The following is a 15498-nucleotide window of genomic DNA, read 5'->3' as shown; positions in this document are numbered from 1 at the left end:
CAAGTTTTTAAATTCTTATGAACAACAGTGCGTAAAAGCTGAGTTAAAGTCCTATTAACTACTTCAGTCTGACCATCAGTCTGTGGATGACAAGTAGTGGAAAATAAGAGCTTAGTACCCAATTTCCCCCACAACACCTTCCAAAAGTAGCTAAGGAATTTAACATCCCTATCAGAAACAATACTCCTAGGTACACCATGGAGTTGCACTATCTCCTTGAAAAACAAGTCAGCTATATTTGTTGCATCATCTGTTTTATGGCATGGAATGAAATGTGCCATCTTACTGAATCTATCCACAACAACAAAAATAGAATCTCTACCCCTTTTGGTCCTAGGCAGCCCCAAAACAAAGTCCATAGATATGTCTACCCATGGCTCACTAGGAACGGGTAATGGTGTATACAACCCATGTGGCAAAACCTTAGATTTGGCCTTTCTACATGTAATGCACCTTCCACAAATACGGTTAACATCTCTCTTCATCTTAGGCCAAAAGAAATGTTCATGCAAAATGTCTAAAGTTAACTTGACACCAAAGTGTCCCATTAATCCTCCACCATGTGCCTCACGCACCAATAACTCACGCATAGAACAATTTGGCAGACAAAGTTTGCTTTCTTTAAACAAATAACCATCATGCTTGTAAAACTTACCAAATGCTGCCTTATCACATGCCACATACACATTTGAAAAATCAGCATCATCGGCATACATGTCTTTCACGTATTCAAACCCAAGCATTTTGGCACTCATAGAAGTAAGAAGTACATACCTCCGGGATAGAGCATCAGCAACAATGTTCTCCTTACCTTGCTTGTAATGGATGACATAGGGAAAGGTCTCAATGTATTCCATCCATCTAGCATGCCTTTTATTCAACTTACCTTGACCCTTGAGATGCTTCAATGATTCATGATCGGTATGGATCACAAATTCTCTTGGCCATAGGTAGTGCTGCCAAGTCTCTAATGCACGAACAAGAGCATAAAGCTCTTTATCATAAGTAGGGTACTTCAGGGATGCCCCACTTAACTTTTCACTGAAGAAGGCTATGGGCCGCCTATCCTGCATCAAAACGGCTCCAATCCCTATTCCTGAGGCATCACATTCAATCTCAAAAGCTTTGTTAAAATCAGGTAATGCTAACACAGGTGCAGAGCACAACCTTTCTTTAATAGTGGCAAAAGCATTCTCTTGATTAGCCCCCAATGAAACCCAACATTCTTTTTAATTACCTCAGTGAGTGGTGCAGCAATGGTGCTGAAGTCTTTAACAAAACGCCGATAAAAGCTAGCTAACCCATGAAAGCTTCTTACCTCAGTGATACTTTTTGGCGTTGGCCACTCCTTGATGGCCTTGACTTTCTCTTCATCCACCTCAATACCCTTTGTACTAACAACGTAACTAAGAAAAACAACTTTTTCCATGCAAAAGGCACATTTCTTGAAATTAGCATACAACTTTTCACATCTCAACACATCAAACACATATCTCAAATGCTCAATATGTTCATTTAAGTTCTTGTTGTACACTAAGATATCATCAAAGTACACAACCACAAACTTGCCTATGAATGCACGTAGGACATGGTTCATTAATCTCATGAAAGTACTGGGCGCATTTGTAAGTCCAAATGGCATAACCAACCATTCATAAAGCCCATACTTAGTCTTAAAAGCAGTTTTCCATTCATCACCCTCTTTCATTCTAATTTGATGGTACCCACTTTTAAGATCAATTTTACTGAAAATACATGAACCATGCAATTCATCAAGCATATCATCCAATCTAGGAATGGGATGGCGATACTTTACCGTGATATTGTTGACCGCCCTGCAATCAATGCACATCCTCCACGTCCCATCCTTCTTTGGCACTAGTAGCACTGGTACTGCACAAGGGCTCATGCTCTCCCTCACGTACCCCTTGCTAATCAAATCCTCAACTTGCCTCTGAAGCTCCTTTGTCTCCTCTGTATTACTCCTATAGGCTGGTCGGTTTGGAATAGCAGCCCTGGGCACAAAATCAATCTGGTGCTCAATGCCTCGAATGGGTGGCAACTCATTTGGCATCTCCTCCGGGAATACATCCTCAAACTCCTGCAACAAAGAAACAGCCAAACTAGGAAGAGACTGATTAGTTTCATCAAGAGTAAGATAAGACTCTTTATAGACAAGAAAAATCATAGGGCGATCTGCGAAGAAAGCCCTCTTAACCTCACTCTCTCTTGCATAGAAACTCACTTTTGCCTTTCCTTTTCTCTCAAAAAACTCTCTTTCTTTTTTCTCTCGTGGCTCCACTCTTTTTTCTTTACTCTCAGCCACCTCTCTACTTTCTTTTTCACTCTTTCTTTCATGCTCATATTCACTCTTACTCTTTCTTTTTTGCTCAATCTCTTTTTCACTCTTCCTTTTTTTATCACTCTCATTTTCACTCTTTCTCTTCTGATCACTCTCATTTTCACTCTTTCTTTTTTGAGCAACCTCACTTTTCAATTTCAGTTGGTCCTCATAGACCTGGCTTGGAGTTAAAGGAGCAAGTTTAATTGTTTTGCCCTCCTTTTCAAAGCTGTACATGTTCTTGAACCCATCATGTGTCACTCTCCTATCATACTGCCACGGCCTCCCCAACAAAATATGGCCCGCATGCATAGGCACAACATCACAAAGCACCTCATCTTGATACTTCCCAATAGAAAAAGTAACCAACACTTGTTTATCCACCCTAACCTCTCCACAATCATTCAACCACTGCAATTTGTATGGTCTAGAGTGTTTTAAGGTTGGTAAATTCAATTTCTCAACCAAAGTAGTGCTAGCCACATTAGTACAACTCCCTCCATCAATGATCATACTACATACCTTATTGTTGACATGGCATCTAGTATGGAAAATGTTCTCTCTCTGTTGCTCTGCATCATCCACCTTAATGTGTGCATTAAGAGCACGCCTGGCAACAAGAGACTCACCTGTCACAGGGTATACCACTCCATCATCATCACTAGCATCATCCAACTCGGGCACCTCATCACTATCATCCTCACTCTCAGTCATCACCTCCCCATTGTCACGCATAATCATCACCCTCCTATTTGGACATTGAGAAGCAATGTGCCCTGAACCCAAACACTTAAAACATTTGATATCTCTATTCCGTGAAGGTTGGGATTCTACCTTGGGTTTGTTGCTAGTTCCCTCATCTTTTCCCTTAGGTGGTTCGGTCTTTCTCTTTGCTTCAGCTGGATCATTCCTATCCCATTTTGATTTCCAAGTAGTGCTAGAAACCGAAGTGTACCTTGCTGTCCCTTTTCTCTTTAATTGCCTCTCCACCTTTATAGCCATGTGCACCATGTCCTCTATCTCCACATAATGCTGCAATTCAATTACATTGGCTATGTCCCTATTCAACCCACTCAAAAATCTAGCCATGGTGGCCTCTCGGTCCTCCTCTACATTAGCCCGAATCATCGCCACCTCCATCTCCTTATGGTAATCCTCCACACTCCTAGACCCCTGTGTAAGATTTTGTAATTTCTGGAAAAGGTCTCTATAGTAATGGCTAGGAACAAATCTCCGCCTCATGAGAGCTTTCAACTCTCCCCATGTCTCTATAGGCCTCTCATAATTCCTTCTCCTATTGGTCACTAATTGATCCCACCAAATAATAGCATAATCAGTGAACTCAATTACCGCCAACTTCACTTTCTTCTCCTCAGAGTAATTATGGCAATCAAACACCAACTCTATTTTTTTCTCCCACTCTAGATAAACCTCAGGGTCAGTTCTACCTTGGAAAGATGGTATTTTCATTTTGATGCTACCAAGGTCTCTATCTACACCATCCCGACCCCTTAGATTCCCCTCAAGTCCTCTTTCATGCCTAACTCCTCTATTTCTACCCGACCCAACGTCAGATGCTAAATCTTCCTCTTCCTCACCATCTCCTTCATTCTCATACTGATTTTCAACTCTATGCTCACGTCGCCTCCTATCCCTCCTACCTTGTAGATTTCTAATCGCTGCTTCTTGATGATCCATCCTATCCCTCACTTCACCCAACACCAAGTTCAACCGCTCAAACTGTTGTTGCATGGCTTGCAGCACAAAGGATGAGTTATCTGCTCTCCCCCTTGGTGATGCGCTACTCCGATGAGACATTATCAGGCGCTGCACAAGAGAATATTAGTGGCAAAAAAAAAAAAAAACCTCACACACTCCCTCACGTGTTTACACTCGAATAACGACACTCCACTCGTGTTTCACTCCTAATTGGCTTTTTCCGATAATAGTCTCACACTCTCTTTGCCTTTTACCTCAAGAGTTTTCCCACTCAAGTTCTTTAAGAACTAATTGACTCAATCAAGACAAAGCAACCTTATTTTATCCCAACTAGTAATTAGATCCAAGAAACAAGAACAAGAGAAACACGAAAGGAATGGAAAAAAAAAATGGCACGTGAATCAAGAAAATTATACGAATGAAACAGTAACAATAAGACAAGATACCAACTAGAATCACCCCTTTGATGATAAGGCTCAAGAAAAAAAATCTCGAATTTTTTTTTTTCTTTTCCTTTCTTTTCTTTTCTTTTCTTTACCTTTCACCAACTGATTTGATCACAATCAAGAATAAGCAGTTGAGAAAAACCCTAACAATAACTCAAAAACGCTTGGGCAATTGATATACGGCAGCCCCTAGAACAAGAGATTTCAGCCAACACAAACCCTAGAACAATGAATTTCAGCAACCCTAACAATAGTGAAGAAATCTGCTAACCACCACTATTTTTTTTTTTTGTAATCAATCCTAGAAGAATGACGCCCTAGAATTAAATATGCAAGAAATAAAAGATAGAATAAGACCTGATTGGAAACCTTGCTCTGAATACCAAATGATATGAACCCGTGGGAATGAATTCCCTTGAACCCACAATCAATTTGAAAACTCCCAAAGAAAGCCAAAAATCAAGTCAAGGATGGAGAATCTAGACCCGATGAGAACCCGTTTCAAGAACCTAGATTATATTAAAATCTAGACCCGTTGAAGAACCCGTCTCAAGAACCCAGATTACAAAGGAGGAACGCCACAAAGGTTGTGATTTACCTTTGATAAGTTCAAGAGTTCAATCAAGAACAAGAGGAGAAAACTCAACTCACAAATAAAATTCAATATTGTCTAACTCTCAAATGAGGCTACAAAGAGTTTTAAAAGCCAAACCTAATCAAAATCCTAGCCAAAATAATGCATCTTTTACCCAAAATTACCCTTGATGAACAGTACCGGCTACAGTACGCGCGGCTACAGTAACCCCAACAGTAAATTGATGAAACCCTAGTTCCTAAAATATAATTTTCCAAATAAGCCCTTGGCCAAAATACAAGGCCTTCCCAAAAACATAGTTCAAAAGAAATAAGACATGTGAGCCAAGCATCTTCAAGCTCACTTATTCTAAACTAATAAAATAAATCATTTAACCAAATTGGAAGCCTCCAATAACAATAGGCCGTATCTTTAAGTCATGTCTTCCACAGCTTAAATAAAGTGGATCAAAACTGGTTCTTCTTCTTTCAGACCCATCTTCAGTGTTGGGCTCTTGCTGGCTTCATCCCAGGTGGATTGCACCAATTCTTGCATTACTTCCTTGATCTTCTTGGCCCTTGATCTTGTAATTGACCCATCTGGAACTTGCAAAGTATCTTTAAGAGTAGGCCCACCTTGGTTCCTATCAATTTGGGTGTGATGAGTTAGCCTAACTATGATTATTGTCCTTTGTTTTTATAGTTTTCCTTTTGCTCGAAGACAAACAAACATTCAGAACTCTTCTATCTACTTTGGAGTGATTATATATGGAGTGGTAACATTTGAATTGACGAAGAATAGTCAACAAGTTTCGAATAAATTCTTTTTAATGAATGCCAGATCAAAATCATACATTACAACACCTAATGCTAATAGGTATTTATGCTATAGTTTTAACGATGTTATGTTATATTACCATTGGTATTGAGAATGAGTCTATAGATAACATAATTTTAACGTAAGTTATACTATAATTACCGACAAGTACTCGCAATACATATAAAAAACTGTGATGATACCATACGTTACATTAATTATATGATTTTATGTGATTCTTGATAAAAAAGATTTAAGTTTTTATTACGAAAGTGAAATTATAGTCTGTAAAAAAATATACATAAAAAATCTATCTACTTGATAAGTTTGAATGTGAGACAAATATAATTTTCTATTCATGTTTATCATTTTTCATACATGGTACGTTATTGTCAAACTTATTGAAATCTCAAGTAAATATCACAATTTGTGGACCCACTGAGAAAAGTTGTAAATGTTGATAGACACAATGAACCAGTAAATCAAAAAGATTGAAGAAAAACCAACGAGAGACTTAATCTTATTTTAGCCATAGAGCTCATAAAGCAACTGGTTTAAATTTCTTTTGAAAACTTAGTATTTTGTATTCAGATTAAGCTTGGTATTTTGTATTCAGATTAAGCTGTGCATATGATTTGAATTTATAATTTAATCAATATTATTGAAATAATTTTAATTATTCTAACATAAATTTATTCTCATCTTAACTTTCGCTATAATTATTGCATATTATTACTTACTTTCTAGAATACATTACATATTATAATTATCATATACAGGGATATGTAACCATTTATTACATATCCCAACATTTTAAATCTTCGTTACATCCAAGCAAAGGTCGGTGCGTCACAAATATTGTTTAGGAAAAAATCATCCTAAAAGGATGAATTTGTCGTAGTGATACTAATAGCCGCTTCGAGTTCGCCCATTGCACGGATCTAGAGGTCATTCGGGATGAAACCATTGGCTTAAGATTCTTTGTTTCAGAAGTAACAAAACCAGGGTGGTTCCGACGAGACGAAAGCTTACTGATATTAGTGATGAAAGAAGAACATACATCAATAACATTGTATTTGAAATATGTTTATATAAAGATGTCCCAAAGAAAAACATTTTATTATCATCCTTGAGTCAAACATAGGCGTGGGTGTTACATTCGGATCTCAACCAGGTAAGACGCTCGTACTAGTAATAAACAAGCAGGAACTAAAAACGATTAGAAAACAAAAAAAAAAAAAGTAGCAACCACAAACTATTACAACTTTTGTTTTTTTTTTCCTTCTGTTTTCTGACCTTTCTCCTCTCAATTGTGATCCTCTCCACCTGCGAAAAAAAAAAAAGACAGTACAACGTTATTTTCCGGCTATGTAAGGTGGTACTAGTGGAGCCAGTAGTTTGGTTTATTCTCCTTTCAATGTCCGGTTACTTTGAAAGAAATTATCAGTGTAAACGATCCATCCAACAAATGAAGATTGAACCTCCAGATTGTCGATCGCGGAGCTCAGAGCAGAAAAGACAAGGACAAGATTGTATATGTTTTAAGCTAAAGCATGTATGATGTTTTATGTTCTAATCGCAGGTTAAAAATTACCTATGCATAGATGATGTTATATGTTCTAGTCGCTGTCGCTGCTGCTGCTGTGGCCGTCTTCGTGCTTCTTCTTCTCCTTCTTCTTCTTCACCCCGTCCTTGCCATCCTTGCCCTGAACACCAGGGATCTTGTCTTTCAGCTTGTCAATAATCCCTTCCTTCTTCTGCCCCTGATGCTCTCCCTTGTGCTCCTCGTTCTTGTTGCCCCCCATGTGGAGGGTCTCTCCAAGCTTGTTGCCCCCTTGTCCCTTGCGCTCCTCTTTCCTGTTGCCCCCTATGTGGAGGTTGTTGCCCCCTTGTCCCTTGTACTCCTCCTCTTTCTTGTTGCCCTTGAGGGTATCTCCAATCTTGTTAATCAGTCCAGCCATTGTCGACAAATGCTATCTTTGGATGTAATCTGAGATTCTGAAGAGACAAGGAGCTCGGAGGTTTCTATATATAAGAATCCCTGGGTTTGGATGAGTCATAAATACTATAATGACCCATACATCCCAAACTGTGTTTTCTTCTGAAATTACGTACATGCCCACGAACTCTCGTCCCTACGCGTACCAGATGCTTGAAAAGTTTCCACTTAAACGAATATTAATATAAACGAATATAGAAATATCAAACCTTTAGAATATGAAAGGTTGTAGATCTATAAATATCAAACCTTTTAAATATATATATATATATAAAAACAAAAAAAAAAAAAGCTGTTATGCTCTTAATTTATATTATTTATTATACTTTTTTGATGTGGCACTATGTGATTTTTAAAAGAAATTAAAACACAAATATAAAAGTGCAATAAGAATAAAAGAAAATTTAATATTTATTTTTTTATGTTTTCTAGAGTCATTTTATTTTAAATGTCACGTGTCACTATATTATAATGGCACGTCAAAAAGGTAAAGTGAAGATTCACTATAGGCCAATTGATGGTCCCCCTTGCAACAAGAGGAATGTTACATCATATATTTTATATATGTTAATATTATTTTTTATTTTATTTTATTTTTATTAAACTAATTAAGTTATTCACTCATTTTTCATATATCACATATTTATTATAAAAATAAAAAATAAATATAAAATAAATATAATATGTAGTATGTGATATATAAAAATGACAAATATAATTATTCATAACTACAAAGGATGTTATTCAGTCATTTTAGAAAAAAAATTATTTATCATTCATACACCACACTTATTTTTATTTATTTATTTTAACATGTATATATTATATGGATGATAAGTGAAAAAACTCGTCATTTTGATATAAAAATATTTATTGATAGAGTAATATTAGATACACTCATGAGTTATATAAGCATTATGTATTTCTTTTAAAAAATAATGATGTCTATTATTAATAAATTAATTTTTTATATAAATCTTATATTTATTTAATTCTTTTCCAAAAAAAGTGTAGGACGCTTGACTCTATAATTATAAATATTATTTTTTATCGATAAATTGATGTGAATGATATACTTTTAGGTCATTAATTTTTTCATGTTATGAATTTGAGATAATTTGATTTTTATATAAGATAACCTTGAACAAATTCCAAAAACAGAAAACAAGAAGAAGGGATAGTTGGAGGGTTTTTAAGAAAAAAATTTACTATATATCAATTACTATTTTTTTATATTTTTATATTTATAATCTTTTTATAAGATATAGAGATATTTTTTATAGAATAATGCTAGAATTCCTCTTGGGTTTCAAGATGTATTTTATTATGTATTTTTTTAATTTTTTTTAAATAGATCTTTTTAATAATTTTAAATATTTTGAAAAAATAAAAAATATTCATAATATTATTAAAAAATATTTTTTTAATCATGAAGTAAAATAAAAAATATTTTTTAATATTTTTTATTTTATTTTGTGATTAAAAAAATATTTTTTAATGATTTATTTTTTATTTTTTAATTAAAAAAATGTTTTTAATGATGTTTTAAATTTATTTTATTTTTTTAAAATATTAAAATAATCAATATAAAAAATAATTTTAAAAAATCGCATTAAAATATATGCCAGAGCTCTAGCGGGAGTTATTCGCGGGAGTGTATCGTTCTCTTTTGTTAGAAGGTATGAGATATAAAATGATAAATATTAAGAATATTGGTATTTGATTAGTTAAATATATTTTTATTTTTAAATTTAATAAATATTATCTATATTTATTCTATATTAAATTAATTAAATTATTTTTATCTAAATTATAAGTTACAGTAAATTTATTTTTTTTAAATATAAAAAAAATTATAACAAATTTAAAAATATTTTTTTAGATTATTATATTATAAATATAAAATTTTTATTTATATGAAATTTTATCATCTATATATATATGAGATTATTATATTATAAATTATTAGATTGTAAAAATATAAATAAATATGATTTGTAGTATGAAAATAAAATAAAAATTAATTAAAAATATAAATAATAAAAAATAATAATATTTTATTATTATAAAGAATTTGGTAATTAATTTAATATAAATTTTAAATTTTGAATAATTAATTAAAGATAAAAAAATTATATATTAATTAAAATTTAAAGAATAGTAATGCCGATAAGAAGATATTTTCTTTCGAGAAAACGTATGAAGTAGCTTTTGACTTTTGGGGATGCGAAACGGATAGAGATAGTATCTCAGAAAGAAGATAAGATGCAGGTAAAGCCGTGGCGGACGGACAGGACGAGGCCGACATATAATCGACCGTTTTGAGGGCCCCATGCCATTAAGAGTTCAAAGAGGGATTCGCGTGCTGCCCTTTTCCCTAACTTGTCCTCAGATGGAGTCGTATTCTTAGGCACATTGTCAGGATGTCAGGATCAAGAAAAGGACCATTCCAATTTCACAGATATTGTTTTACCGACACAGTGGGAGTGTTATCCTGTTGTGAGTCTGCACAATAGTTAAAGTGGTCATCCCCTCAATCAAGCCAATTTTACCGCAATGGGTCATTATGTGGCATTAAATTTTTGGTTAGACCTTAAATTCATCTTTATTGAGGTTAATTAGAGGGATTAGAAATTGGACTTAAAGGATATTAGACCTTAAACAATTGGGTCTTAGAACTTAACCTTAAATTGGGTCACTGTTGTGTTAAGCTTCATTTATTTTTATAAATGAGTTGAGATTAGAATTAAAAATTAAATAATATATTATTAGAATATATTTTTTTAATATTATTTTTATTTTAAGATTTAAAAAAATTAAATTATTTATTTTATTTTATATAAAAATTTTAAAAAATTATAATAATATGATGAGATGAAATAAAATAAATTATAAAAAATAAACTAGACCTTAGTAACCTAAAATCGTTAGTTAAAATATTCAAGAAAAATCATTAGGACCCATGGGTCAAGCCTATGAAATGGACCCAACCCGTGTGTATGAAGACCAAACCGTGTAGTGCATGACCCGCAACCCAGCTAGCTGAAAACAACTCAACTCGTTGGCCTCATTCTAAGCTGCTTTAGATGTTGAGCTGAACTTAATTAAGTTTAATTTTTTATAAATAATAATAAGTTAAATAGTGAAATGAGTTTTACGGAATTTATTTAAATTGAGTTTAAAATAAGTTTAAATGTTAAGATGAGTTTAATATTTTTTATGAGAAGTTAAAAAAAATTATGGATTCCACGTAAAAAGATGTGTTAAATTAAAAAAGATTATGAGTCTATATGTAAGGAGATTTTGAGTTGAGATGAATTTAATAATTTAAAAATTAAGTATTTAGACGTTAAATTCAACTTAAAATTAAATTAAATTTAACTGAACTCAATTGAATCTTACAACCAAACACAGCAAAATTTTTACTAAACTCAACTTGGGCAAGCTGTATGCTACTTTTAGTTGTAGAAAACGGAGACTTTAACTTTTTATCATAGTTTGGAAATTTGATTATAGGATTGATATTTATGTGGAAGGTTATAAGAATTGATAATTCTTTTAATCGAGCTTTTATAATAGGCTAGTAGCTGATGAATGATGCTGTAAGGTGTAAGGCCCTTACGTGCAGGCAAAGTTTACTTTTGCTTAGTTAAACTTGCAAGTCTTCGGCTTGTTTTTTCTTTTTTTTTTTGAAAGCAAAGAAAACTGTATTAACTTCAAACTTCAGGAATTGCATGACTAAAATCTGGACTTCAATCCAGAACAACACTATCCTCATCAAACAGAAGAGAGGATTTAGCTAAACTATGAGCTAGATGGTTTGCACTTCTCTTAACAAACAAAAACTTCCAGCTAGAAAAAGTAAACAGCTACAGTCGAGTATCAAATAACACCATCCCTACTCTATCCCATCTCAACATGGGAATTAAGGCTCTTTACAACCTGAGATGAATCTCCTTCTAAAAAGAGAAAGTCCATTCCTAAATCAGCTGCCATCATAACTGCTTGAAAGGCACCAAGTACTTCTGCCAGTAGAGGATCATTAAAACCAGATTGATTAATTTTTTTTGTAGCCACTATGTTGCCTCCATGGTCTCGAACAACTATTCCCAATCCAATTCTGCCCTTCACCTCAAAAATAGCTGCATCCCAATTGATTTTCAAGAAACCTGTAGGTGGAGGAGTCCAATTCATCACTTGTGTACCTCTAATATCAGTTATAGGCCTGTCATGCGCTGCTTTGAACTCTTCCAATAATATTTTTGATTGGCTAGCTAACTGAGTTGGTTGTTGAAAGAAAACCTCAAAAATCAATTTATTTCTTCTATCCCATATGCTTCTTGCTGTTATAATGAAAAACTCTAGAACTTGCTGATCACATATTGCACTTAGGCTCTCGAATATGTCTTTAAATTTCTCTGCTCTGAGTGAACTCTTGTGAATTATAGTAGGTCCCTGACCCCAAACATCCATAGCTAATTTACAGCTCCATAAAACATGCTCTACAGATTCTTCTTCATTTCGGCTTGGTTTGTGCAATAGCAATTATGTGTCACTGGCATTTCCCAGTAAGATGATTTCCTTTGCCTCTCTCTAGATGAGTCTCTCCATCACATAACGTGAACCAGGTCCCTCTGTGTAGTTCCTTCCATTAGTTTCCAAAAGTTTGCTTTTAGTCAACCAACAGACCCAGCCTCAACCTTTCCTTTTCTAGCACCTCAGTACCAACCACCTTTCCTTTCCTTTTCTGCGACCCCACAACCCCCAACCATTATCATGTCTGCAAACAAAGAAGATATTGATCAGCTGATTTATCCAGGCAAAAGCTCTTTCATGGGAAGATCTTCAATTGGAACCAGAGCTCAACATAGAAATTATTACTCCAACCTAACTTTGATTGGGAAGCTGATATCCTGTGAACCTCTCAACAAAAATACCTTCCAAGCTACGATCAAAGCAGTTTGGAATTTTGTGCTGGGCCTCATGATTGAAGATATTGACATAAATACTTTCCTCTTCACATTCCCCTCGCAACAGGACAAGGACAGAGTCCTAGCTAACAGACCCTAGAACTTCAAAGGATTCCATATGGTTCTGAAAAATTGGCCCCCGGGACTGAGTATCCAGGAGGTAAGTCTGAAAACCTCATTATTTTGGGTGCAAATTCATGGTCTTCCATTGGAAATGCTCACCAACCAAAATGCTGAAAGGATAGAAAATGTTCAGGGGGAATTAAAGGAAGTTGATAGAGCATCAATATGCGGTGTAGCTTTGAGAAGATATTTGAGAATTAGAGTTGAGATGGACATAGAGAAGCCACTTCTAGAAGGATTTGATCTTAATAGACCTGATAGAATGCCAAAGAAGATCCTTCTCAAGTACGAAAGGTTGTCCGACTTTTGCTATGGCTACGGTCATCTGGGCCATGTGGCTCAAGCCTGCCCCCTTCATGCATCAATACTAGAGGACTCAAGATACGGGCCATGGATGCGTGCAGAAAGCTCGAATTATAGACGCCATCCAAGACAAACTCAAGCAGTGTATCAACCGGTCGCTGAGACGGAACTGATAAGGAACATGCAGCCAACGCAAGAAAGGGGACCGGTCCATCAAGGCACTCATAATTCGAAGAAAACTTCCGAAGCAGCTCTGCCTCGTCAATCTCTCCCACCGGTACGAATCCGAGAGCCAATTAAAAATACATCACAAGCTAGAGCAACTACGGAAAAAACGTTTTTCAACAAGGGAAAGGGAAAGATGATAGTAGAGAAGGTGAACTGTTTTTCGAAGCTAGAAAACAGTGGCAATACGATCAATATCTTTGCTGGTATTTCGGGAGTTGAGTCATGGCGTAATACCTATGCAAGTAAATCTATAATGGCGGCTGAAAGCAAGTCGAAGATGAATGAGGAAGAAGATGAACAGTGGGCCAAGACAGGTACTGAGAATTCATTAATGTACACCAGCCCGTCCATAACTCCCTCTTACAAAAAAACCACATCGAGCCCTTCCCATGCATTAATGCAAGAGAGGCCTGGCTGGCCCTCTGGAATTAGGCAGTCTGAGTAATGAAGTGATGGGAAACAGCAGACCAGTCACCCCATCATGGGCAACCCCTAAAACATTGCTGAAATCAACAGGCCTGAGCCCAATGCAAGAGGCCTCCCTCTGAAGCCCTACGCAAAAAACATTTCAGGCACCTCTGTTTACGAGAAGATTATCCAAAATTTTGACTTCCTCAAAAGCCCAACCTTCAATACACAGAAGCCCTTAACTCACGGGCCCAACAGTTTCATGAATCCCCAAACCCAACCAAAACCCAATGATCCAATTCAACATATCTGTGATTTGGAGAAAACCCAATAGATACACTCCAACCCTTCTGAAATGCAAAGCCCATTCCTCAAACAGAAACTAACACTTGCCTTGGATTCAATGAGTTTGTACCCGAGGCCTGGAACTTTCTGATGAGGAGATCCCATCGAAAAAGAGAGCTGTTAATCCATGTGCAATCATCAACTGCTCTAAGATCCAAGCCGATATAGGGGATATTGAAGATGATGGTCAAACTCTAGCTGTGATGAAGAAAGGAAGGGTTTTCAAGAAGAAAATCAAAATGGAAAAGCCGACTCCAGAGATGAAGACTGTTGATGGTAAAGAATCTCTCACTTCTCAGAAAAATATATATGTTAGTAAGGAGGCTGAGGTGGCGAGCCCTAACTTGCCACCACCCCAGAAATGAGGCTCCTTTCATGGAATTGCAGAGGCATTGCCCGGCCTCTAGCAATGCGTAGCTTAAGGGCACAAATCAGGACTCACCAACTTGATTTAATTTTCCTTTCAGAGACCCTTTTATCTAATGTTAATGTTGTTGGTGCTGTGAAAAGTTTAGGTTTCTCCCTGTATTTGCATATCCCTCCTCCGAAGAAATGGGGAGGTTTATTATGTATGTGGCGCCCGGGGGTTGATGTTGAACCGGTATTTGTTAATAGTAATGTTATGGCTTTGTTAGTGTATTCGGACCCTGTTCATTCGCCTTGGCTTCTGTTATTAGCTTATTGTCCTGTGAATCCTAATGAAAAGCAAGAGTTTTTTACTACTGTTGACACTATTGCCTCTGCGTTCCCAGGACCTGTTCTAGGGTTAGGTGATTTCTACACTGTGCTTAATCAATCAGAGAAAGTAGGAGGTAAACCATTTGCTTCATCCTCTAACCCGAAAGGTCTAAGTCAGTTTATGAACAGGCATGTATTAGGGGACCTAGGCTTTGTGGGTTCTAAATATACTTGGACTAACAACAGATTTTGGAAAAGCCACATTCGAGAGAGGTTAGAGGTATAGCAAATCCCAATTGGGCTCTTCTTTTTCCTAATATAAAATAATGCATTTGCCAATCCATTCCTCGGACCATGCACCCCTCCTTCTAGACATTTTGATCTTAAGAAAATCTCAGAATTCCTTTAAATTTGAAGAGTTATGGGCTCGAGATCCAAACTGTTTTCATGTCCTAAATGAGGGTTGGAAACAAAGATTTTCAGGTCCACCTTCCTACATCTTTTCTCAAAAGCTAAAGGTCGTAAGAAAAGCTCTCAAGTCTTGGAAC

The 15498-nt window shown here is 35.7% G+C and overlaps 2 protein-coding genes across 2 annotated transcripts; both read right to left on the bottom strand.

Moving 5' to 3' along the window:
- Positions 1-6994: 6994 nt before the first annotated feature.
- On the bottom strand, positions 6995-7939 carry LOC108981094 (dehydrin HIRD11). Its single transcript, XM_018952170.2, has 2 exons — positions 7491-7939; positions 6995-7222 (listed from the first exon to the last, which is right to left on the bottom strand). The coding sequence occupies exon 1, from the start codon at positions 7855-7857 to the stop codon at positions 7516-7518; it is 342 nt and encodes a 113-aa protein (XP_018807715.2). The 5' UTR covers positions 7858-7939; the 3' UTR covers positions 6995-7222; positions 7491-7515.
- Positions 7940-11798: 3859 nt separating this feature from the next.
- LOC109000200 lies at positions 11799-12368 on the bottom strand. The gene has a single exon (XM_018977033.1). It carries the CDS (start codon positions 12366-12368, stop codon positions 11799-11801), a length of 570 nt encoding a protein of 189 aa, XP_018832578.1.
- Between the last annotated feature and the right edge of the window lie 3130 nt (positions 12369-15498).

This window comes from Juglans regia, chromosome 3 (assembly GCF_001411555.2).
Source record: "Juglans regia cultivar Chandler chromosome 3, Walnut 2.0, whole genome shotgun sequence".
Lineage (NCBI taxonomy): Eukaryota > Viridiplantae > Streptophyta > Magnoliopsida > Fagales > Juglandaceae > Juglans > Juglans regia.
This window is presented reverse-complemented; position numbering and strand designations above follow the sequence as displayed.

Excerpts from the sequence above, each read along its gene's own strand:
- LOC109000200 (XM_018977033.1), bottom strand. The coding sequence starts at position 12,368 with ATGGATGTTTGGGGTCAGGGACCTACTATAATTCACAAGAGTTCACTC.
- LOC108981094 (XM_018952170.2), bottom strand. The coding sequence starts at position 7,857 with ATGGCTGGACTGATTAACAAGATTGGAGATACCCTCAAGGGCAACAAG.